Consider the following 26,740-nt stretch of genomic DNA (forward strand, 5'->3'; position numbering starts at 1 on the left):
TCTCCCAGCCCAAAGGGATTGCAGTCCACTATTTCACTTAGTTTCAAACCCAGCGTTGTGGGTTATCCTGAGGTGAAAATGCAGCAAGCCCCTCCTGCTGCAGGGTTTCCACAGCTCACAGCTAATTTATTGAGAAAGAGGGAGGAACGAGCCCTGTGATGGAGCAGTGGATGCCCCCACCCAGGAACAACCATGAGATCCAGCATGTATGGTACCAAAGAAAGGCTGTGTGCCCAAAAGTGCATCTGTTCCTGCCCCCCCACCCCCGGCCCTAGAGTCAGAACATTATAAAGATACCACCTTTGCTTACAAGCCCTGCCTCCCTCTAGCATTAGTGTTCATTGGGACAGGCAGCAAACTGCAGAATCCCACACTCCCCTCACGGTACCTTAGGCCATAGAAATGCCATATTATCAGTGGAGCAGTTCCTTTAGAGGCGTGCACACTGAGCTTTCGTTCCTTTCTTTGAAAGCTGGAAGGAGCACTTAAAGGAAAATAATTCCTTTATCCTTTGCTTTTGCAAGTAGGATTTACCTCGTATATCTACAATTTCCTGTAGAACAAATATAAGTCCCAATTCCTTAAGCTGTGAAGCAAAAGAGGAATGTAAAGGAACTAAAGGGTATGAAAATCTCTTGTAAAAATTAATGATTTTCATGTGTCTTTGAGAAAAATAATTTTATATGTTTATCTCTTTATGCAATCGCACATATGTTACAAGCCAGTAGATACAAGCAATAGAGTTTACTTTTTTTTTTTAACAACTGTTCTAGATTTGTTAGGTCTCATGCTCTATACCTCCTATCTCTTCACTTGGCTTAAAATGAGAACTATTGCTCTTTGACCTAGGAATGATTAGTTTTTCTAGACACTTGCCCTAGATATTCGTAATACAACAACCCAGGTTATCCAATATCTAATTAAACACAGGTGGAGCTTGAATTTCTTACAAGAAGACAGCAGAAACCATTTTGAGAAGTCTGAAAGGGAAAAGAGTGCATTGGAAGGGAAGTGAAGATAAGATGGTGGGCAAAGCAGATTGCCTTTCCATCAAAGTTAGTAACAGTGGTTTAGGCTCTTCCAGAGTGATATCCAGTAGATTAACTTTGTCTTCTACTAGCAAATATATTCCTAAATATTAAACTTATCTGTATGTGAAATTTTGTGGGGTTTTTGCTAGTATCTGTTGCATTGATAATTTCTTTATGGGTGAATGGCTTTATCTGTAACCTGGAAGCACCCCTACAGCCTCACTTAGAAGATATAGCTAGCTAATCCTTACCCGCACCTGTTTTTTCTGAACCTTGAATGTATTTTGTATTAGGTTACTGCTCCCTGTAAAAAGCATTAAATTTCCCACCTTCTCCTGCCTGCAACTTTGCCATTGACAGAGTAAATTTTTAGGCTTATAGTACAGAAAAAAAAAAAAAAAAAAAAAAGCAGTAAGTTCTTTAAGTTCCACTTAAATATACAGCTACTTCTAAATAAGCAGAGCTGTCTTAACAAGTCTGTCCCAGGTGAACAGTTTCATACTGTGGTTCCAAACGTGCCATGAACTCCATCACTGCGACCTTGTCTCAGAAAGCTGTGCTCTGAAAAAGATCTCAAACTCTGCTCCAGATTAATACCTTGGACCTCAGTTCTGTCCCCAGCTCTTGCATTTTTTAGGTACGTAACAGCCTTAAAGACAATTGATTAAAGACGTGATGCTTTCCTGCTGCCAGAGCGTGGCAAATGGGTGGTTCCAGCACCACATTGTGAGCCATCCTCCCTACTTTCTCATTGAAAAGGTACGAGGGTGTTGGATTTACACAGATATTACCATGAGATGCAAGCAGGGCAGGTGAACATCCATGTCTGTTGGCTGGCAGTGGGCAGTGGGTGCCTAACATGCCCCAAGTCCCTTGACAACATTATCCCAGTTACAGGCACAGACTTGCCCATGCTACAAAACTGAAACCCCTTTGTGTCATCTTTACTTGAATTGTCTCCTCAGCACTCTCCTTTTGAGTGCAAGCAAGAGGTAGAAAGGCCTTGGAGCTAGTTAGGTGAAGGCAGAACTGGTGGGATGTCCTTAGCTGGCTGGACTGTGAAGGCAATGCGTGAGATGATCTGGGGGATGGAGCTCACCACCTCTCCACCAAGTGTCTCCAGCACAGCTGCATTCAGGAGACCGCCCAGCAAATGCCCTCGAGAGAGGGGGAGGCCAGAGTGACATTGGCCTTCTTACAGTAGTGGAACATGGGTGTCCAAGGCTCTGTCTGATCACTGTAATTTTCTATTGTGTTGGGAAAATGGAAAACACTGGCGATGAGAGGCTGTATTTCTATAAGGAGGGAGTTGTTCAACACCCATGGGCATGAGTATGAGCATCCAGTATGGACACAAAGTTTGCCCATGTTCCCCTGCCAGTGGCCTCAAGCCATGAAGGTCCCATGAACAAATGTCACCACAGCTCCAGCTGTCAGCTCGTTGGGACCTTGCCTGCTCTAGGGGCTGGCCACAGCACAGGGGTGCCCACCTGGCTCTAAGGGTACCAGCAGTATTGCCGCCACTCAGGGCGCAGAGGTGAGGGTGCACACCTTCTGCAGTCAGGGGTGACGTCACTGTCGCTAGAGAGGTTTTTCCTTCCACACTCTCCTTCGTCCGCAGGAAGCCTCTCCGATGCGATGGGGTGATGCGGAGCAGTACCAGCCCGCACCTCCCCCACTTCTGAGAAACCCAGCTCTCACCACTACCGGCCTTCCGCGAGGCCGGGCGCCACAGCCAGCACAGCACGGCACCCGCCTGCTCTTTTCACTGGAATCCCCAGCTTTTGGCTATTTACATCCTTTTCTTAGAGAGAGACAGGAAGCTGAATGAATCAGAGCCATCTATGGTTACCTCCACCCCGGCCCTTACCAGGCTCCCAGCAGCGCCTTGCACCTTGATGGAGATACCTACAGTTGGGCTGACACTCTGCCCACCGCTGAGATAGGGACCAGGAGTGCCCCAGCCTGCTCCAGCCCTCCTGGACCAGGAATCCTGGTTACCCCAGAGGACAGGGACCCCCTGGGGTCCCCCAGCCTTGCTAGCTACCAGTGCCCCCACCGGCGCTTCCCATGGGCCACAAAAGCAGTGCTGTCCTTATGGAGGCACCTACAGAAAGCAGAGAGAGGACAGGTCCCCGTGAAAGCCTGCAGCACTCCTGCCACTGCAGTGAAAACCCTAATCCCAGGCATGCAGGGGTGTATGCCAAAGGGAGGGAGGAAGGATGCAGGTGAAATGCTTCATGGTAAGAGGACCGGTTCCACGGAAAACTAAAAAGCAAGTTGTTCCTCTGAATGAGCACGTGGCATATGAAAACACCCCATGAAAGGAAGCATATCCTTTGCTCTTCTCTCGCAATACCCAGCTGACACACAGGCTTAGATGCTAGTGAGCTCTGCTGCGCATCTTCTGCGGCAAGGTTTTCTTCCCTCCGAAACCTGAAAGAATAGGTGAAGAGCAAGGCAGCAGCTTAAACTGACGCTTCCCCAGTGAGGATGCAAACCCTCTGAGCGAGGATGGGGCACTTCCTTCATGCAAGTGAACTGGAGTTCCAATCTCTTCTGCACATCAGATGTAGGAGGCTGCCTCTGAACCCAAGTGATGCGTCTCTGCGCTCACCACTGCCCTGTTTCAAAGGACACATCTTGCTTCAGGGAATCATTTTGGCTGCCAGGAAACAACTGCAAGGAGAAAATGAACACGGTATTTGGGTCGCCTTTGTTCGATCCTCCTGTTTTAGGCCTTATTAGCTGAAGGTCAGTGCTGCAAAGGACCTCAGCCCCTGCTGCCCTGAGCATAGCTGCGCTCAGCTGCTGGGACTCCCCCGAGCTGCCTGGACCCCCCAAGAGCTGCCAGGATTCCTAGCCCTGAGGTGGTTTCCCACTGGCTTGGGAGACGGCTCCCTGTTACATGAAACTCGCTTGTGAAATGTGCGTGTGGTCCAGGACACGAAATCAGGGCTGAGCATCTTCCCGGCAGCTTTAGGGCCAGACATCGGCAGCACCATTCCTAATGCTGCGGCACATGCGGTGAATCAGGCAGCTTGCGGTAGGCACACAGGGTACCGTGGGGAAAGTTAGATGCCTGGAAATGGCATTGCAGAGCCTTGAATATTTTCTATGGAGCTCTATCCAACGCTTAACAGGCAGCAGGGTTCAGCCGAGCAGGGAAGCGATGCTTGGGAAGCTCCCCTGCCACTCGGGGAAAACCTCTGTCCCTCGGGTTGCCAGCTCCCATTCGCTCTGTCAGACACAGCTCCCAGACTTTGTGCTGGCTCACACTGCAGGCCCCAGCTCCCGCATGGAGAATCAGAAGACCTCAGGACTTCTGAGGTCCGGGTCCTTTTTGCCAACATAAAAAATTTACTGGCATGCCAGAGGGCCAAAACAATGCACCCTTTGTATCTCAGTTGAATCTACAAAACAATGTCTTCTCTTTTCCTCTTCTTCTCATTCAAGAAAAAAAGTATCCATAAGGTATAGTGACAGGACATCCAAAAAACCCTCTCCAGTCACAAGTACCCTAAATGTGCAAAGGCAAGTACTCAAAAGGTTGGAGCAGACAGTCTCAGAACTGAGACTGCCTGCTCAACAGCAGAAGCAGCAGGCGACTGGAACAAAGGACATATGTCCTGCCCCTCTCATGGAGGGAGGACTGCATTCTCTGGCCACACTGCACTGCCATAAAGTACCTGGAGAGAACAAATGGAAATATTTTCTTCAGCGGCAGGGGAGTGACAGGGAGAGGCGAAGCCAAGCAGCTCCGAGCCAGGGAGCTCTACGCTGGCCACAGTCCCTCCCGCACCCAAGCTCTGTCCCAGAGTGGGTCCCAGCAGAAAAAAAATGAAGCTCTGAGTCTGATTCATTATTGCCCTGTTCCAGTTTTACACCAGTTCAACTCCCATTATTTGAAAACAAGCAAGCCCTTAGCTATAAAAGCTAGATTTTTTTTCTTTTTAAGGAGAGAAAGAGGAAAGAGAAGAGAATAATGGACTCTCTACCGATAATGCATTATATGGAGGCATTTCCTGGGAGTCACATTGCATAAAACCCAGCAACAAAGCAATGGTTTTGGTCTTTCTTGAACAGATACAGCAGAACATGCTTCGTATCAGCATCACAAATATCAAGCTATATTTTTTGGAACTTGCCCTCGGATATATTTCTGCATTGTGAATGCAGTCATAACAGCTTGGGCTATCATCTACTCAGCCCCTATAATAATTCTGAAACTAAATATCCGTGCTTACAAACAAACCAAAATATTCTGGCAGTCCAAACTCACACAGCTATACAGACTGCACACCCTCTATTTTCTTAATCTAGCCTGCCTCCCAATAACCAACTACTTCATTAAAAAGGTACCTTGTTTGGAAATTCAGGCAAATTCTAGTATCCACACATATGTCAAAGGAAAGGTTTTGTTTCAAAGATTCATTTGCTCCATGGTTTCAGTCATTCCATTTATCAGAGGGTGTGATTTATTGGAAAAATACAAACGGCGAAGAGAAATTAAAAATCCAGTGACCTTTCACTGCAAGGAATGGCAGTTTCACAATGCATTCCTGATTAGAAAAGAACATCAAATGACCCACATGCTGGTAGCTGAGCAACTGCAAAGCTGACTCTTTGCAATCTACAGAATCACAGGATTTTTTTATTTTTTCTTTAAAAAACATAAACAGTCAGTATTCGTGTTCCCAAGTGGAAAAAGTGTCTGAGGACCTTATTTACAGACTTGGAAGGACAGGCTAATCCCTTGTAGCCAGTTTTAGGAACTTACAGGTTTTTCTTGGCAAATACTCAAATGCAACACTGATGTCTTGCTCAGAGAAGCTTTAGTCAACATGATTTCTGTTAAACTCACCTGCAGTGTGAATCAGGCGATTGTTTGGCCTTATTACTACCAAACAGTTATTTTAAAGAGTAATCCTTACAGTTAACAAAATGACAGCGGAGGCCTTGGCTTAGATATGCACCAGGAAGAGAACATTTTCTTAGAAAAGCATAGTTCTCGGTAAATGATAAACCACAGAGCTACTGCTGTGCACATTAAACCACAAGGCTACATTTATATAGAAATAAGGGTCTTAAATCCCACCCCCAGCGCCTAGCTTCTGCCATCCAAAAGCAAGGATTTTCAGATGCACCCCTAGCATTTTGACTCCCCACACAACCTCCTGACCCACCCTATTAGGTATCCATGTTACAGCCATGGGGAATACAAACTCTCTCTCCATATGATTGTTTAATTTAAGACATCTCCACCACTTCTTATTATTACCGATCTTCTGGGTTACAGTGGTGCTGAGAGGCCCTACCGTGCCAGCTTCATAGGAAAGTGAGAGTCCCTCCCTCACAGAGCTGCAGTCCAAAGAGACCACAGAGACACCAGGAGTCAGAGGAAGCAAGTGCTCTCTGATCCCAAACACGTACAGGAGGAAATAAATCAGTCTCCAAAACAAGCAAGCAACCCATTTCAGAAACAAACTTTAAAAATGCCTACGCTTAACCCTTTGCAGAGACCTGTAGGACTAGTGAACTCCACAAGCTCCTGCTTGCTTGGGCTACATGCTATGGCCCAGCCTCAGGTGCTGCTGCCACCAGTGCTGCTGGGTTGGCAGGGCCACCTCAGGCTCACTTGATTTTTCCAGTGAAGAAGCATGAACAGCCTTTACAGTGTGCTGGTATCCGAAGCTGGGTCCATGTAAGCTGCGCCGTTACAAAAAGTATTTGACAAAGCAGCTTATGTCCCAGCGGGAGAGGACAGCAAGGCTCATGGAATGTTTTCCTATGCCTAATGTGACAAACTGCCACTACATTTGTGGGCTTTTTTTTTTTTTTCTCTCAATGTTTCAGACAGGCAAGAAGAAATACGAAATAATAGTGCTGCACCTGCACAGTGCAACCCAACCTGAGCTCCAGAGACACAGATTGTCCTCAGGAGACATCCTGCACTCCTCCAGGCTCACGCATGTCTGTCCCCTTCCCAAGGAAACCAGGGAGGTGGGAAAAGGGCACATGGGTCTTGTCCCAGCACAGCCTTCAGCCACCATTGAAGCATCCACTTGAAGGTGGGAGTCAGAAGGTAGAGACACTCACCTGAGGCTCTTTTAGCATAATATAGCATTTTAAGAACAACGCAGAGCTTTCTAGATGACTTGAAAGCCTTCTATTCAGTCTAGATTTAATCCTGCTGTCATGTAGGAAAGGTAGCTGAAGGGAAAGAGCACCTTTCAATGAAGCATTTATTGGCAGGGCTTCTCAGGAGTCAAGGGCTGTATGTTACCATGAACAAGCTCTGCTTTCAATCTAAGCTTGCAAGAACTTCGCTCTCCAGCTCACAAAGGGAAGTCTAACAGGCTCTGTGTGGCAGAACAGGCTCCAGGTGACCACAGTCACACAGTTTCTGGCCCTCACTGTTACCTCAGCACAATTGAAAGCTATCTTGATACTTCAACAGTAAAAACCAAGATGTTCTTCACAGGGTAAGATGGCCACTGGTTGTACCAAAGCCTCAGAGCGATTGCTGACATTTTCTCCCAATGTATTTGAAAATTTGGGCAGTATTTGCTGTAAAGTGACAAGTGCTTGCATTATATTGGTACAGAGTAATGCAGAACATCCAAATATCAGTGGAGCAGGGCCTGTGAAAAGCAGTGAGTAATAGAAAAATCAGTTTCCCAACTCCCTGAGCCCTCAAGAGAGCTAACAGAGCCATGATCACAGAGGACAGAAATTAAAATGCAGTTATAGGCAGGACAGGGGCTGTGTAAAAGCAGGATGTGTCAGCTCAGCCTGGCATTGCTTGCCCATGGCCCATGAGGAGAGCTGGCTCAAGGCACACGCTTGAGGAGCTCTGCAGTAGTTTGTGCCATAATCTAAATAGGCTCCAGGCACCACTGAATTGAGTAGCTACTAATTACTACCCTCTTTGGCTTGGGTTGGGCAAAGATTTCACAAAGCCCCCTCTGACCCTGTAAAGCTGACAGCTTTAGGAGGAAAGTGGAAAGACTTCAGCGATGTCTAGGAAAAGCCAAAACCATTGGGTGACTCACTTTTCCATATCAAATATGATTATTTTGTATCTGTAAAGATATTTAATCCCATTGAGACTCCTACATCAAGTTCACTCATTTCACAAAGGCAGTAATAATTTTTCTGAAGCCATTTGATTTGGTGGGTCACCTGTTATCAAGGAGAGTCAAAACACGTGGGGCTGAGCTGAAGGTACAATTGATTGTGTGAAAAAGGTTGACCAAGCCAAAACACTATGTACTGCAATTTCCAGGCTGCTGCTGAAAGACGCAAACATCGGTTAAAAGTACTCAGAGTACCCAGTGTGGAAATACAAATATAATTCTGGTACCAATGAATTCTGTATTAGCAATGTATTCACTGGCTGGAGGAGAGGAACATTTCTGTCACATCTTGAGGGCAAGTGGGAAAGCAGCATTATGCTGGAAATATAAATACTGCTTCAATAACCCTTACTATATCTAAAGGGGTTTCTGTTTGGGGATAATTAACTTTCTTTCCCTCCAGGCACTGCCTTATGTAAGGGCTTTGAATAACAAGGAAAACAATGACTGAAATAGTCATTGTGCTCTGTCAGCTCATGTGCCCCATCACCTCCTAACGGGAGACACTCTGGACAAGTTTTATTCCTTGATCTGCACATACAGCTCCCACTGAAGTCAGTGAGAGCCCTGTATGCTTCTCCAAGAAGAATTTCACCCATAATGTTTAACTACAATGAGCATGAAACCAATCCATCTTAGTAGATACTGGGTGACTGGAAAAATGCCCTAAGTGTTTTTAGATGGCAACCTGGAGGACACCTCAGATCCCTGGGTTTACTGTGGCTCAGATCTAATTTATGAAATAAGAGTCTGGTGAGAAGAACTAAAGCATGGAGACACAGCTATTGCACATCTCATGATCAGTTCTTAAATGGAAAAATGGATGCTATACCTGAGCTCAGAATAAACCTGTTCCAGTCAAGGGAATACACAAACTAAGTGGGTCTTGGAACGTTTCAAGGCAATAAGATAAGACAAAGGTACCACTCTAGCACTACATCACTATATTACACAATTACTATTGAAAGAAGGAAAATACTCTCCTTTTTTGTGAGTTTACTGAGCAAGGTTTACTCTTTCATTTATTCAAAATAAATTAGAAGGGAAAAAAGCCACCAAACAGACCAGCAATTAAGAGGTGGGGAGAGGATGAACAAAATCTCCCACTCATGGACCCAAAATTGTGTGTTGGATAGAGCATGGCATGGGACCAGTCTCAGATGATCAACCAGTTCATGCTTGCCACTCAGATTATCTGGCACCTAAGATGAAAAGTTTAATTGCTGCATAAAATTAAGGTTTTTTTTCTAGTTTATGTCTCTAGACTAGCTGATGATATACTCTTGGCATTTCTCTAACCTCAGAAACCTGCAGATATAAATTTAATAGAGTGGCTTAGATTTGCAGAAACTTTAAAATCTAAGTGCCTGGGGAAGTGAGGAATCCCTTTTTAAAAGGAAAGGGATTAGGCAGAAGAAACATGAAGAACCGTAAAAGGGGAAATATCAATGGAAGTGTAGCAAAAGCCTTCCTGATGAGATCAGTTTAGCTATAGGAGGAGTAAAAACACTATCACTGGATGTATATAAAATTTTACTAGGCTGTCATAGATGTCTTGCATCCTCATTCACAACCTTTTCTGGTTAGAGTTTCCTTTGTAACAGATGGGTAGGCATGAGGGAGCAAAGAACTGGTTCCCAAACACTTCTATTACCAAAAAAGTTAAGGCATAAGACAGCAGAAAAACCTTTCCCTCATGAAAGAGATGAGTTGAACAAAATCCACATCACCACATGCATTTTCAGCAGACTGTACCACATGCATTTTCAGCAAATTGTACCAGTTTTGCACAGAGTGGAGGAGGTAATTGTACCTCTTTGTTCAGGTACTAACAGATGGGAAGGATGGGAGGAGAAAAGCTACCCAGCTGTCTCTGGAAATTTTAGTGGCATCAACAAATGTTTGCTTTGATTCCCCCCAATATCCCCGGCTTCAAATAATCCTTCCTTTACTGTGCTGCTGGAGGTTCAAAGAAAATCGTACCTCCTTGCAACTGCAGCAATCGAAAGGACCTTATTTGGATTCCTCCCCCCAGCTCCACTTTGCACTGAGAATACATGGCTTCAAGAGCATTCACGAAGGGATTTTTTTTCCTCCTCTGGCTTAAACAGTGAATGGCAGAGCTCCGAGTCTGAATAAACAGTGTGGGTGGTGACTGCTCTGTGAGGCCCATGTAAAGGATGCAATCATTTTCTGACTCTGTTCAGCATTAAATCATGTGAAACTAGCTTGATTACCACACATAACATTGACTCTGTTACAGACTGTAACGTACCGTGTATCCTTCCCTAACTTTGCCGGGGAAAAAAAATAACAATTAATTCTTCTAGCTTCAAGTGTTTAATTGTGTATAAAGTTCATTGACCTCACTAGTTGCTGTCAGATGATCTTGCTAAGGCCTGTGAAAAACATCCCAGGAATGCAGTGATGTGGGCAGAAACAAAGTGAGTTCATGCCACAAAATGCTTTAAATGGAACAAAATCAGCAACCATCCGGAGAGCCTGCACTGAAAACAGGACTTCAGAATAATCGCTGGTTTAACCTCACCTAAGCACAGCTAGTCCTTGAAAAGGGGCTATTATAAATCATAGCCTTTAAAAAGATAAATCCTTTAGGGATCCTGCATGTGACTAAATGAAGTAACTCTGTTTACTGGGAAATCTCTGCAGCTGACTGGTAGTCAGTGTTCTGGAATGACTGGAGAAACTGGTGACACGTAGAAGATAAGCTGGGAAGAGGGGAACCTGTTTTTGCACCCTGTCCAATTCCCATCAAGGGCGACCATAGATAAGTTGCTTTGCCACAGAGCAACTCAATTTCTTCCTCAATAAAAATGGAAATAGGACTGCTTATCTACATGCAGACACTGGAAGCTTTTTTCTAGGCAGGGAACCTACTGTTAACAGGAGGAATTAGCACATATTTGACACATACGTGAATACTCGTGCTGCATTGTTTTTAACATCTCTCTGAAATGCAGCTTTGGAGCTGTGTTACAGGAAATCTTTGCCTGAATGACCACAAAGAAGCATATTGCATCGCCCGTTTCATACACCAAATTCTGCTGGTAGTGCCCATTAAAATATAAACTGTTCCTCTTACTTTTCATAGTTGACCTATGCAATTTCAGAGGGATGTCACAGCCCAGTTTTCTAGGGAAGCAGCGCATGGACCACTGTTTAGATGGCAGATTTCGTTAAGACTTAAATCTTAGCACAAGTTGAAAGCACACCTACCAAATCTCTGTCAGACAGTGAGGCCTTTGGGACAGCAACCAAGATTGCCCATGGGCATGGATGGCATTTTGACCACTCCTGCTCTGGCCTCAAGGTGATGCAGTGAGATGAGCCCTATATCTCACCAGGGCCGGAAGCACTGCCATAGAGCTCATCCCGTTTCTGGTGTTTTCATGGGTGCCTCTGGCAGAGCCTGACCATGTCCATAAAGTGTGACCAGCCAAGCATCACTGCAGGGCACTTCCTCATAGACATCTATTTCCCATCCTCTGCCATAGTGCTCTCACTGCTCCTTCCCTCCTCCTCTCCAAAGGCTGATGCACATGAGGAGGGAACTCATAGACAGTAACAAGGTAACTGGAAAGCTGGTCTGAAGTGATGACCTAGGAAATGGGCTTTCATCACATCCAGTATGTTGCCTGACAGCAGCTCTCAGTTTGCTGGGGAGCACCATTGTCCAAATCCTTCTCAATATACTTCTGATATTTTGCATTTCTTATGGCAGCTACAGCAGATAAACTCATGGACAAATAATTCTGGTGAGACCGTTTTCCATTTGGTTACTTGGTTCATTTTGGTGGTCATAACAGGCTTGGATTATAACTTCTACCATCTGGGATTTAATCTTCTTCACAGACAGATAAAACCAGATAATAGCCATATTAAATTGTGGATTATGATTTCTCTTGGTATTAAGTTCTGAAGTCTTACCCCAGAAGGGTATGGGATTAGGACAACCTATACTATTAAGTGGACTGGAAAAGATGTAGTCCATAATTTCTCATATTTATTTTATCTACTCATTATCAATGATGATAGCGGCCTTAATCTTTTAAGAAAACACTCCAATCAAACTCTGTAACCAAAACAAAGTGCATGCAGGAAAAGGGGGTTTCATTAATTTTTGCTTTCCTTTGCCCAGTTGCAAGCATTTGGATGTGAGGAGAAGGGGATGGAGGAGGAGGAAAAAACAGAACGTGTGATGCAACTTAATGTTTATGGGAAAAATATTCAGAGGACAAGATATCTATGAAATCAATGGGTTCCAGGCCTCAACCAGCATTTCATGCTTTTCACAGATGGTGACATACTGGAATGTTTTCCCAAACAGCAAGAAGACAAAATGGGGTTTCTGCAGCTGCATATAGGTAAGAAAACTCCAACCCATTTCCTCAAAAAGCTACAAAATATCAAGCAATTGGAAGGTACTTTTGAAAGAAAACCATAATACACAATGACGTACCATCCTTCTGGACTGTATTTTTGCTAATAATAAGAGCAAAATACCTAAGCAGTAATAATAAGAAATAGGCTTCTGAGCAACACCCACATGTTTAAAGGTACCGTGAAGACTTGGGTTTAGTTCAATCATTTCTAAAGTTCAAGATAAATAATCTGTAACAAAGGACTTAATGTAAGTGCAACTCTATTTTATTACCCAGAAAACTATGCTCCACCAGAATAAACTGAGAGAGAATTCATGGGGTTTCAGCTTGTCAAAAATGGAGAAGACATTAAACTTGCCTTAGGGGAAATACACATATATATTATACACTACACGATACCTGGGCATTAAGATTTCCTCTTACCTGAAAATGCCATTCTCTTTTGTTAGGACCTGAAAAATACAACACCAGTAATCCCAGAACAGCTGGTGAAAACCAAATAAACCCAGGAAACCATCCGCATATCGACTCAGAAATTCTTGCCACATCACTCCCTTTCTTCAATTTTCTTTCAGGAAACCTAACACATCCTGGAAGCAGGAGTTTTATCTGAAAAAATCATGTACTTCAGTCATGTTTGATAGTAAGTAGCATTTTGAATCTTATCCTCCTATCTCCCACCTGCTGTTTAAATCCAAAATTATTTTAGCAGCCCACTAGCTAAGATTTCCTCATATTAGCAACTCCTGCTTTGTACCATCTGAATGCTGCATTTCTGGACCGTATGGAGAAGGGGGCTGTTATATCTAATAGTTCCTGACACAATGGACAGCAAAAGCATGTTGAAATTTGAATTAAGATGACAAGTATTATCTGTATATACATGAATAAGGATTTTTATTTATATAAGGTTAGTACCCCCAGATAGTATAGAGCTAGAACATTGTTTGGATACTGTTGCAACAGTATAATCCCATGTTCCCGTGGGATACGGCATGTGTTTCTATCCCTTGTGATTTATGAGCTATTGGACCTTAAAACTCTTGCTGCTTCTTTCCTCTAGCAACGTTTTGCTGGCATGAGTCCAGCTCTGAATATAGCCAGTCCACAGCCTTTGACTATTAAAAATACTTGGTGCCTGTTCATTTCAAGGTGAGGGTCCTCACAACCCACTCTGCCAGGCCAACTGCTGGACTTGTGAGGTCTGATACAACCCCACCAGGTTCAGCAGCGCCATCCTGATTTACACCCCTCCAGTATCTTATCCATGATCCCACATCAATACATTAAAGAAACACCAAAAATTTAAAAGCAAACAAATGGACCCTGCATTCCCATTAAGATAAAAATGTGAAATGAACATAAAATGAAGGGAGATACTGCTGTCACTTCAAGGAGTGAGGATTAAAGGACTCCAGCCTCATCAGATAAGACTCCGGATTTTCTTGTCTAGCACTCTCGTTTTAATCCATTTTCCAGTTCTATATGAAATGAATTATAGCTAGATCTGCATAATGTTTAAGGACATAAATCTATCCTACAGTGTATTTGAATTTAAAATATACACAGCCTAACATCTTTCACGCCTGAAAAAAAATGGAAGCAAAATCTCAGGGGGAACAGAGCAATTACCTATTTCGGTCAGTGTGTGAAGATTAGTCAAATAAATGGGCTAACAGGCCCACCAGCTGGAAAAATTAAACTGAAAGCCTGCTTCTGAATATATGCATTATATCACCCTTAGCCGGAATGGCTTTAATTATTCTTAAATATAGCAGTGGAATGAGAAATAGGAAAATCTTACAGCCCTTTTCTCCCACAATGGAGAAGGAGATGAAAAATACCATCATTATAATTTTTATTGCCTTTAGATAGAGGGGTAGTCTTCCGGGTCATGGTAATCCTTCTCGGCTTTTTATATCATCTGTTTAGCCTGAGGATCTAAAGATTTTTTTTTAAGTGCTTGTGAATTCTGTCACTCATCCGTCATCTGCTGGATATGGAAATAGCACTGGACCCATTTTGCAGGCGGGGATAAGCACCACTGCATCAGTGACAAAACACGACCGCCAGCTGAGCCCTTGCTGTCAGTTCCCTGATCGGACTATCAGGCCACTCAGAGAAGTCAAGAAATGTAGGGTGGGATCATTTTACCTAGCTTGAGTTGTCTTAAAACTGCAAGCCTAGACAAACCTAATCATGTAGATTTTTTTCCCTGGATGAATCATCTCGCTTCACCCTACCTATTTTAGGACAAGATGAATCACCTTCTGAAAGTATCTGTTAGGCTGGATGCCTAATTTTTAGATATCTCATATCCATCCCATATAGAAATGCACAATCATCTGTAACTACCAAGTAGTTAATAAACTCTATAATGGATTTGTCTAAGGCTAGTAACCTGTTTTATACAGTATTCTTTGATGGTAATTACAAAAATAATTTTCATAATCTCAACAATATCTCCTGACAGAAAATAAACAAAAGAGCCACAGCATTTCAACAGAAAATGCTTGAAGAAACTATAGCTTCATCAGACACACTACACAATTCAAATAAAGTCTCTCAGTCAAGATGGTGAGGAAGAGAATACAAACACATAATCAAACTTTGCAGCAAACATGCCTTTTTTTTAGTTCTAGCTTTTTATATACGGTGTAGGGGGGGGGGGGGTGACTACATTTGTTTTCTCTGTAGTCATCTGCTAGATTAGTTCCTTCTTGAATATGTGCTGTTGTGAGACCCAATTTTGCCTGAAACAGCAGAAAGCTTCTGGGTCAAACCCACTTTGATGCTACAGCTGAAGATAAATCTCTGCTGCCCATATAAACCTGTGCTTGTTGCTCACTTACTTTTGGTGTCCAGCCCCAAAGAAGATAGTGGAACTCAGTACAGATCTAGCTGTAGGAATTGCTTGCTTTAGGATGACAGAGATGACAGCGCTTCCCCTCTTGGGAAGACTCCCCAGTGAATTCCCATGTGAGAGCCAAACCCCTTCCAAGCCATCAGCTTAAAAATAACACGTTGGGTTTTGGAAAAAATGTAATTCTGGGCAGTTTGTGTAGCCTCTGGTTTTGACCCTTTAAGGTTGCACTGGTGTTGAGTTTTCAAGGGACTTATCCGCAACTGAGAAACTTCTCTGCAACCAGCTCCAGAAGTGGAGGCCTTAAGAACATCAGGGTGACATTCAGCCTCGTGAGCCTTGGCAATGCCGCCACTATATGTGGCAGCTCAAAAGGCCTCTGAAACAGAAGAGGTCCATCTAAGCAGAACTACAGACAGACAAAAAGCATCCCTGGTCTCACAGTGACAAATGCCTTAGAGATACCAAAAGGCAATTATAACAGCAAATCAACGGATAGACTGCCTCAAATTCAAATTGATGAGTCTCTTTCGTGACTGATTTCACTCACATGGGTAATCCCCAGGGTAAAAATTTCTCCCTGTTTCATGCCAAACTGCTACCAACAGGTTTTAGGGAGGTTCTGCACAGCTTGGGGATTTTTCGTCAAATATTTTAAAGCCTACATGATGTAAAACACAATGACTAAAACTGAAAGCCTGGGCATTCTGCACCATATATTACTGCTTTGCCCTAGAAAATTCAGGTTTTAGGGTTAGCAACTGGGAAATGATGTCCTCCTGCCCATGAAGTTGCAGGTATTTAGCACACTCCCACTACCGCACTATTAGTTCTTTGATTTCACAGGCAGAAGGAAGAGAGATGGTTTTTTTTTCTTAAATCTGTTTCTCTAAAAAACATCTTTTAAAACCTCTCAGCAGAAATGGGTGCAGAGATCACAGAAGGACTTCTCCCCTAGTCCCAAAGTGCAGTTTCCCAGCCTTAAGCAGTCAGCTCTTCTGTTGTTCAGTTGCAAAGCAAAGCTTCTGAATGTGTCCTGATGAGACGCTAATATTCTTGAGCCTACCAGCATACCGGTAGAAAAAGATCAAAGCTCTGGGAACTGCTCCTGTTGAGCTACATGGACAACTTAAATGATAACAGCATCAAATTATTGCATTGCTGATAATATTAATAGAAAAACTCCCTCCCCAGGTGTAAGAGCAGAGCCAGTAGTTATGGGTGAGCCTGAATATAGCTGTACTTCTTTCCACCAACCTCTAACCTTATAATATCTTCTCTATATTAATAGCTGGAAAAAAAAACAGAGGCTCTTGATCTTCCTCTACTTAAGCACTGAAATCTAGGAAAGGGATTATATTACTTTTTACCTTACGATGAACTAATTCCTTCTCAGCATGTCCATTCCAACACCAGGTTTATGAACTATGCCACGACAGATAGAAAAACTGGCAGTAAGCATAATTTACTGCTAAGGCAGTTATTTATCTAAAAAGACAGCAAGGAGAGGGTTATCAACTCCAAAATATCATAACACAAGTCCTACTAAGATATGTATGTAAGTAAAAAGTGAATAAAGGGTGTTAAAACTGAAGGCACTTTCCCTGTTCTGGGTGACAAGATTATTTGGGATTAACTTCTGTATTGGATGGATGACTCTGAGTACACTGTGGGTAAGAAGGAAATAATACACATTTTTGTGGCTACAAACACTAAACCAAAAAACTAAACTGGCTGGATTTATACTGCTAAAACACAGAGTTGTAGAAACACTGCTAAAGTTTTGTTGGTACAGACCATGGTACTAATCTTCCCTCTTTCTCAGTTTCTTTATCTCGTGTTTGATCTTCCCTTTACTTTCTACTTTTTCCCTTTTTCCTTTTCTGCCCCTCCTCTCCCCCTCAGCATTCAGTTTCTTTCTGTCTCAGGTAGAGTGAGGTTAGCAAGGAAATCCTGATGCAATCATGATGCTTTCCTGTCACCCTTCATTACTCACTAAGGCTTTAAAACTCTAATGAATGATATCATTATTACTAAATAATTTCTGCACAGATTAGATTTCAATAGCCTAATCTTCCCCTTTTGTTTCATTTTTTAAAAAATCACTTCCTTTTTTCGGTACAGCACACAGAGGGCACAAGAACATTGACAGCTGATCTCTGGACATCCTCTTTTTTTTTTTTTCCACTGCTCAGGCTGTGGTGGTGGCACCCTATGAGGCCACCTCACCAGTGTAGGGTGCTCATGGGCTACAACAGTGGGGTGGCCCACCCTTCTGTGCCCCATTGGCAGTGTCCCCTCTGGTGGGACACTAGCCATTGAGGTGGGCAGCTGCTTCCCAAAGGTCGTTGGGGTGACAGACTGCAATCCTCTGCCTGCCTGTACCCATGGGGGTAGCGGGAGCCATGGCTTTGCTGCCAGGAACGTGCTGCTTCACTCAACAGGAGGGCAGTGATGTCCCCACCCTGGCATACAGACAGAGGGGTTACCATGTTTCCCTGTGGCATTAGGCAAATAACCCAGAGCTAAACAACCCAGACCTTAGAGGGAGCTGTGAGTGGAGAGGATTTTGAAACTCAATCCTAGGCTTGAAAAAGCAGGTCCTAACATCTCCTCTCCATTTGCCCTCTGAATAAAGCTGTGGCACACTAAGGTCGGCAAGATAAAAGATGTACATAACTGCATCTACTGCTTCCCCCTTGGCATTCTCCTACCACTTCCATACTCATTTCCATCTGTGCAAAGTGCATGTAAAACAACTTAACCCCTTGCCAGCCAGACACTGAACTGTGGGATTTGAATTGTTCTCAGTTCCTGGGCCTCCTTAGGTACATAAAAGCCGCATCCACGCTTCAGGAGGCGGCTGAATCGCAGCCTTTGTGTGCTGGGCACAGGGGAAATGGAGCCCGGCTGTGGGCATGTGCCAGCCCCCGCCGGGTAAGAGCTGGCATTGTCTGCCTAACAAAGCATCGACATTTCTATCAAGCACACTGAGTAAATTTTCAATGGCATAATCAGGCTGTATGTAGTAAAATAAACGAGTCCAAATTTCCTAAAAGCAGGAAAGTCTACAACCAAATGCACAACAGAAAGACCTGTATTTCCTAGACTTGGCAAAGAGTAGAGAGGGCAAAACTTTCAGAGCACCCCCGAATGATGAGTTTTAGAGCATCCTCAGCTGCAGCACCCAGCGCCTAAGGAAAGGCACCTCAGTGGATGTGAAGGGTGCACAGCGCTGCAGGACATCATCCAGAGGTGCTCAAGGGGGACAGGACAGGCAGGCAGGTGGTTTTGAACATAGCATCTCTGTGCAAAATAGTCTTCACTGTGTCTTGTTTCCACTGGGCGTACGTATTTCTTTTTCACAGAGTAGTGAGCGGCACCGAGTGTACATGACACGGCAAAACAGAAGTGGAGAAGCCTTACGCCACAGCAGCAATTACAGTATACAACTCCCAAAGAAAGGAAGAAAATAACTTGCAGTCTGCTACGTGAAAAGATCTTTCAGCAAAGTTTTTCCAGCTACAGTGTGATACATATAGCTACATATTTACAGTTAAGACACCAGGGAGATAATATATGCACATATACTTCCAAAGTACTTTTGGACAAGAACTGGAATTTTCCTCTGCAAGTAGCATAACAACTAAATATTTAAATGGTTACAAGGCCAAACAATTGCAAACAAGTCAGTAACAACTGTATTTCTCTCAGCTCCTGGTATCACCACTAAGGACAGCTGTAAAACAGGGGGCCTGAGTAAGCCCAAAATTATTCCTTAAAACTGAATATAGTAATAATAATTAATAAACAGCTATATGGAGTGGAAATATGTATAAATTCCTCATAAAATCTACAAAAAGACAAGGAGGGTGCTTTAGAGAGCTCACCATTTTTTCATGTACCAATCACCAAACACTTCTCTGATAAACTGTTATGCAAACTGATGCTTGATGGAGTTTGGACTAATGAAATAGTTTTATGTCAGAGACAGACTCATAGAAGAGCCTTATATGGGTACCCAGCATCTCAGCAAATGCACTGAGCTCTGCCTGCTCAACTGATGCTGTGCCCTGCAGACAATTCATAATCACTGGCACCTTAACGAGCCCACGCTTTGCAAGTAACAACCTACCAGGCTGATTAGAAACAGCCAGAGATGTTTCGTGGCGAAAGGCTGCTGTCCTCCCTAGTGCAGGAGGGAGATGGATGCAGGAGCATGGAGAAGGCCATCATGTGAAGGAAGAAGCAAAGCACTACAGATGTCCTCTCGGAACAACACTGCTGTGTTCCCGCTACATCCCAGCAAAGAGGAACACAAGCATGAGCGCAAACGGGGTTTGTGTGCATTCAATGAAATTGTTTTTGTATACAAAGAGGATTTCAGCTGCTGTGAGGCAGATGGAAGGCGCTTTTGGCCAGGCTGAAATGTCTGGTACTGCCTGCATTCGGAAGCATGCATGGGGCAGGAACAAAATACATACTGTGCAATGTAAGTTGTCTGGTAAAAAATTAATTCAGCACAGAGCTATCTGAACTACAGGAAAGCAAAGAGGAGTGGATGGCTTAGCCTGCATCTCTGCTCTTTCCTTTCTCCTAGAAGGATAGCTGCTTACACTGTTGGTCATGAACCCAGGCAGCTCAAAGGAAGGTGATGGGACAGCAAGTGTCAGAGAGCAACAACAACCATGAGAAACTTCTTTTTCAGAGCAGAGGAGAGCAAACAGGGAGCAGCTACAAATGGGGAGCCGTTACCTTTGGCAGGGGACCTCACACCTCCTTTAGTTGTTGGCAGCAGCTCTGTTCTCCGGGCTGGGGGGCAGCGTTTGGGCACCTCCAGGCAGTGACTACAGTGCACCCTCCTCTGCTTTCCTCTCCCCAGGAGCCCAGCTGCTTTCACATGGCTTTCAGGGTGGCATGGAAACAGGTGAGCCAAAAGGGAGTCCCACTTTCAGAAAGTTTGAGAAACTCTTAACTAGATCAGCTAGTTCATCCCACTAGAGTGATTGCATCACTTAAATATCTGGTTTGCTAAACTCTTTAATTGGGCAAGTGTTTTTCTATTGAAATTTGCAGGTCTCTGTAGATCATTTACCTTCCAGTACCCCACGCCTGTTAAAAATCTTTCTCCCAGACCGGTTTTGTATGGTGCTAATGTCAATCCACATCAAAGTCCACAGGAATTCTACACATGTGAATCCAAGTTTAAGCAAGAAAAAAAAAAAAAAGGGCTCAGATTTTTATTATGTGAATTTTATTGGAACATTCCCTTCATGTCCCTACATACAGAAGAGCGTCTGGATTCAGTTACAGCTGCATTTACTCCCACACATCTGCTCCCTTATTGTTACAGTTACCTTTTCTTGGGGGATTTAAGAAACTACCCCCCCCCAAAAAAAAAAAAAAAAAAGAAAAAAAGCCCTTCACCTTTAGGTCTGTGATGACGAAGATCAAAAAGCCTTTGGCATTCCTTCACTGTGACATGAAATATGCTTTGAAGCTGTTTAAAAATTGCTTTTCTAACTCGAATGCTGCTGTTTGACCGCTGGGTTTCTAACACTGGCATGCAGCAGGGCCAGTGCCTTTCCTTTGCATGAAGGTGTACATCTTTGGTTTATATGCACAACCCATCTATGATTGGCATTTCATTGGAAGGGATGTAAGGCAAGGTTAGTGGAACCCCCTAGCAACAAACATAGAAACAGAAAAATAAACTTTGGATGTGCCGGGTTCAATTGATTACACAAGCTGCCGGGATGGCTGTGTGATGGAAAGCAGTAGGAGGACAGCCCAGAACAGGGCCGAGTCCGCCAATGGAGGATGCCAGTGGGATTAAAGGTACCCAGCACACAGAAACATAAGGTCCCAATTGTGTCAAAAATCTTACTTTAAGAGAATAATACCGTATGAGGTAAGATACTTACCAAGCGCTCCTATGTGCGGACCCTCCATAGGGCTTTCAAGACCAGATCTTATCGTGGTCTCACTGCAAAGACAAATCTCGCTCTAGCTGAAGGCAGGAGCAAAGTTCTGGTTTATTTCAGTGCTAATGAGGGTGGGCACTAAATGTCTGTTGATGAACCGCAATGCAGAAAGGCAGATGAGGATGCCAGGGCCGTCAGGAATGAAGCACTGCAGAAGCACACCTAAACATATGCCCGGGTGGGGCAGTGACTGGGCAAAAAGGGGAGAGAGGAGGAACCACTGAGCTCCTGCAGTGACTACAACCAACATGGCTATTACTGACATGAACAAAAGACGTGGTCCACTTTGGATTGCTCTCATTCGTGGGTTAAGGTAAGCTAGTGCATATTTGGGGTTGGAGTTTGGACTGATTCAAAGACAGGCACTGGCTGCATTTTCTATGGAGGAAAACATGAGCTAGGTCCCAGAAGCTGTCATTTTCCAGTGATACAGTTTAAAATTATTTGGTTTTAGGTACGGATGGACATGATTTAGAAGAATCAAACTGGCACATCAAGGAACATGTGCATGGCAGGGATAAAGGTTAAGACAAGGGGAGGCACAGCTTTTCTGAACTATCAACTAATAACCTCACCAGTGAGCTAACATTACTGGGACCTGAAATGACGTGAGCAGACAGGGGTGCAGGCTGCAAGGCTTCCCTCAGTCTGGCCAACATGATGACCACCATGCAAAGATGCTGGTTAGTCTCGACAGCAATGTGCACATTACCCTCTCAACCATACAGTAGCAGTCCTATCTGAGACCTGTAAGTAAGGAGAAACAGCATATTCTTCAGCTTGTAAATTAATTTAATTCCTGGAGTGCACTTACAGAGTAATGCCTGAGGCTTACGAAGGCAAAATGGAGCTAGAGACAGCACATTAGTCTCTAGAGAGACATACCAGCTGTTTCATGTCCTGATGGGGGTAGGGTAGAAAACAGTCTGCACCATCCACTTGAAATGAGAATATTTTCCCTTACTTTCCCATACTATTTAAAAAATCATATACCTGAATAAATATAGGAAATTAGCAACTTCACAAAGATGCATTAAGTCCAAATCCTGCACTATATCCCTGAGGTGCAATGCTGAAATAGAAACAGCAGCCTTTTCTTCCTACAAAGCATTACCAAGAAATAGATTCTCTCTGATGAAGAAACAGATTAAAAGGGAAATTAAACTGCAGATTTAATTTCAACAGTAGTGCACCCAAGTCAGCCCGTAAATAAGCCAATCTCACTGTCTAAATTAAGCGTCATTAGAGAATTAATGTCGACCTTAGGAAAATTTTAAGCCTTAAGAAAAGGAAAGCATAGAGGAGTGCTACTCTTCCAAATATAAATCTATACTCAACCTTCTCAAAAATGAAGATGATTAGGGGCTGATGGCAGGCAAATTAAGTTTAGTAAATATGTAAAGGGTTTTCATCTTAATGAAGGGGCAGGGTTGGCCCCAAAGCTGAGAGCCAAATGTTTCTAAACTTTGTGGAGGTCTAAATTTATATCCAGGCATTGTGACTGGCCCATATATTTTTAGTAAGCTGTATCAAGAGCCTGCATTCAGATGCTCTACCACATTGAGACACCTTCAGATACGAAGCTCTTCTCTAAATCCCAAGCCTCAGTTTCCATGAGAAATCTCCTTCCCAAAGCTTACAGTAAGTGCTAGGGGTTTCTGTTTTGGCATCCTCATTTCTGCCTCCCAATGAACAGTGGTTTGCACAGTACTGAATCACGTCTCCAGCTCGGCTTGAATCAGTCAGGTAAGGCACAATGCTGCTGATCGCTTAGAGCACATAATTATAGCATCCCTGAGCTGCTCAGGGTATGCTGGCACTGACAAAGTGGGAAAGGCTAAAAGCATCATATTAAAATGTCATAAAACATTCATTTTGCATGATTAGAGAAACCGGTAATTAGCATTTTTCTTTTAGTGCTTGACTTTTTATTCCAGCTGCTCTAATCCAGCTTCTTTCTACAGCAATTATTGCCAGGAAAGCTGAATTTGGCATTCTTTTCATGTCCACTTTAAAACCTGCTCTGTAATCTGTCAGCTAGGCAGGTCTCATGTGCAGTATTTGAAGATAAGTGAGGGGTTTTTTTTCCCCATAGTCAAATTACGTTCATAGCAAGCTTCAATTGCTAAATATTGAATAGCAGGAATATGTCCATACTCTATTAAACAAATAATATAAATATGTCTCATTTCAGTCTAGATTTATCTTGCCAAGGCTGAAGTTCTGCATAAAAGGACTGACTCCAGGAGTGCATATGTCAAGCTGAATTAAGAAAAAGCAAAAAACAAACAAACAAGAAAGTAGAGCCATATCTAAACTTCCTAAAAATAATAAGATGTTGATTAAATTGTTAGAAAGTTAAATAAACAAGCAATTTTTTTTTTTTTTGTCCTTTGAACGCCTTGGACTTCCATTCACCCTAGCTGCCTCTGAAGGTAAGGAGGAGAAATAACCCACTGCTAGAGGGTATCCAGATTTCAGGAGGCAGTGCTCTGCCAAAGTTTTCTGAGTGACATTGGCTAAGCCACTGAAGCCTGGGGCATTTTGACATCTCATTTCCATCAAACTAATTGAGTTGTTGTAGGAGTAAATAGAGAACAGAGCCGGAGACTTCTGCAGCAGAAGGGCAGGCTAAAGTCTGCTTCAATGGGTAAGGCAAGCAGCCGCATTGCTTTAGCAAGGAGCTGGGCACGGGCGGTGGGCTGGCCTAACCAGCACCATCCTGTTGGGAGCACAGCTAGAAAACCTAGGCCGGAAAGCACTGAGAAACAAGACATTGCAGGGCTCTGGCCATGCACCGTTGCTGCTAGCAGTATCAAGAGAAAATGACAAAAGCCATCAAGTATCCCCAAATCTGGTGGCTGCTTCTGACCATGAGAGGACCATACACTACTTGGTGCTGACTGAGGCGATGTTGTCGTGTCGGTGCCACAGGGGGGGAACCACTGACCTGAGGGATGGCGAGGGTATGCTTTGGAGGCTAAAGCCGTCATCTATCCCTCCCCTGCCTCTGAAGGTTTTTCTCCTGGGTATCACTTTTGCCTGGCTTAGGAGAGCTATCCTGGCTCATGTTCTGCAAACAGTTTGCCACCTTTCACTTCCCTCAGGAGACAACTGCAAACCCTAAAAGCTCTTAACCTACAGGAGAAAGATTTCCTTGGCACTTAAGATAAATTTTTGCTTTTTCAGTAGCATTCTGCCCCCACTGAGCTCTTGCTGCCAGTCCTCATTACACCAGTCCTGCTTAACAGTCGCTCTAGCCACCCATGAGCTGAACTGCCTCCCTGCCACTGGAAAGCCATGCAGCCACATCAGTGTGGCACCTTACTCCAGTCGCTGTCTCCAGCTTCCCAGCAAGTGCATGACCTTGGGGATAGCCTCACACTCACCCACATACATAGATTTTGGACTGGAACTGGCTTAATCTTCAAACTGCCCTTGGTGGGTAGGTGAGGTAAGTGCAGGAAGGACTGTCTGCATCCTCCCACTGTGACCCACAGCCACTTAGAAAAAACACAGGCATCCTTCCTCATACATGTCTTTTTAGTACTCCCCCACTAACCTGCTTTTGTTCTTTTCTGAACCCCAGAAGAGCTATCAATCTCTTTCTGACAAAAGGTGTCAATTTTTCCAATTATAGCAAAGCCTACAGAAATGCAATAGCATTTCTTGGCTCATTAATAATTTCGAGAGCGAACCCCATTTTTCCTCTGCTATATGATTTACGAGTTGGTTTGTCATCTCATCAAATACCATTGGTAGACATTAAGTAGCTAAACAAAGATATTTTTATTTTCCTAAAACAATGTTTTAGCTATTTCAAGTTCCAATCAACTTTCTGGTGCCACATAAATTCCTAATTATAGAAGTAAGTAATAAATGCTCTTCCTCAATATATTAATAGGAAACCTCAGTATGTCCTGACATTGCCATAGACGTCTTTAGTATTAGAGAAACTTAGAAAGGTGCTTGTACTAGTCTTACTTACTTATAAATTGATCTCACTAGCATTTGAGGAAGAAAACCATGAAAATCAATACAAAGCAACATAAACACAAACAAGGAAGATATTAAATTAAGCCATATTTGAGAAGTTCCTACTCCAGTGAGTACATGATGTGCAGCCAAAACCCTATTTTTATACTACAGAAAGTATTTAAGTGAGCACATCTGGAATAAGCTTCTGTGGGAACATATACCGGGGATCCCGTTCACACAATGTGTGCAGGTAGATTCACGTTCAGACAGCGGACTCTGGAGCAGCACGAGCCACCCCACACCTTCTGCCCACCATCCCCTACACACAGCTATGGAACTGGTTCAGCCTGACTTTCCAGCATTTTCAAGATCTCTAGATGTATGGCTGTGGATCTTCCTACTGCCTTTCTGGTTTTGCTGAAAGGAACCGTGACTTCCAGCACACTGGTTTCCCCCTGCTATTTCCCTGCAGCATGCAGGGAAAAGTTATTTCTTTTTGCCAAACCGAATCTTGAGCCTGGTCAACGTATCTGAGGAAAGTGCCTGCCTTGCTCTCATTCACCACCCTCTCTCCATTCAGGAGCCCTCCCACGTGTGACCTGGCACACTGGATCGATACGAAGGGCCCTTGTGTTGCAGACAGCCTCCCGGCAGATGAAATTATTCCAGTGGAGCTAATCGCAACAGAATGCCCAGGGGAAATGGCAGTTCCTGACAGATACCATCTCCTGTCTTCAGATACAAAGTCAGCAGTGCTCTTTGTTTATCTTAGCAATGATAAGACGAAGTGGCAAGGTAATGTTAGACCTCACAGGAGAAACCTGAAGAGTAAAAACTTTCACAGTTGAGCAAAACCAGTTCTTTTTAATCATGCTTCTCTTTAGCTCACAGAAATGGCAAGCTCTGTAAATGTTTTCAATAGGCTGCAATTCCTTTTTGTGCAATTATAAATATTTTAACATATGACATCAGTACAATATGTTTTCATTGTGTTTAGATCTCTTTAATTAGGATGGGGCCCGAGTTCTCCTTGCTGTCTTTGGTACTTGGACTTGGCAACCAAAATTGTTTTGTCTCAACTTACTGTTCTTTCTTCCAGTGCAGAAGGAGCAACGCGCACTTCTTTTTTATTTATTGTTCTTGATAATTGGCTTCGTTTTCAGTTAGAACTGATCTGATCATCATGGAAAAAGAAATAAAACACATAAAAAAACCATTAAGGGATATTTATCTCCAAGTTAGAAGGGTAGTGAAAATAACCAGAAGGATGAGATAAGTGGTATTTCTAATCTAAAGGATAAAATCCCCACTTAAACATCTACAGACGATGATACAGCTTTCA

The 26,740-nt window shown here is 43.5% G+C and overlaps 1 protein-coding gene across 2 annotated transcripts in view; it reads right to left on the minus strand.

The window, feature by feature from the left end:
- Nucleotides 1–26,740, minus strand: part of BCL2 (BCL2 apoptosis regulator) — a 92,373-nt gene that overhangs the window by 35,957 nt on the left and 29,676 nt on the right. The window contains exon 2 of one of the 2 annotated variants that reach the window (XM_074899577.1): nucleotides 2,902–2,918. The exons of the other annotated variant lie outside the window; for it this stretch is intronic. Within the exon in view, the coding sequence (XP_074755678.1) occupies nucleotides 2,902–2,918 (17 nt within the window). The remainder of the gene's footprint in view (nucleotides 1–2,901; nucleotides 2,919–26,740) is intronic. 2 annotated transcript variants of the gene reach the window in all.

The sequence above is a fragment of the Athene noctua genome, chromosome 2, assembly GCF_965140245.1.
Source record: "Athene noctua chromosome 2, bAthNoc1.hap1.1, whole genome shotgun sequence".
NCBI classification, from domain to species: domain Eukaryota; kingdom Metazoa; phylum Chordata; class Aves; order Strigiformes; family Strigidae; genus Athene; species Athene noctua.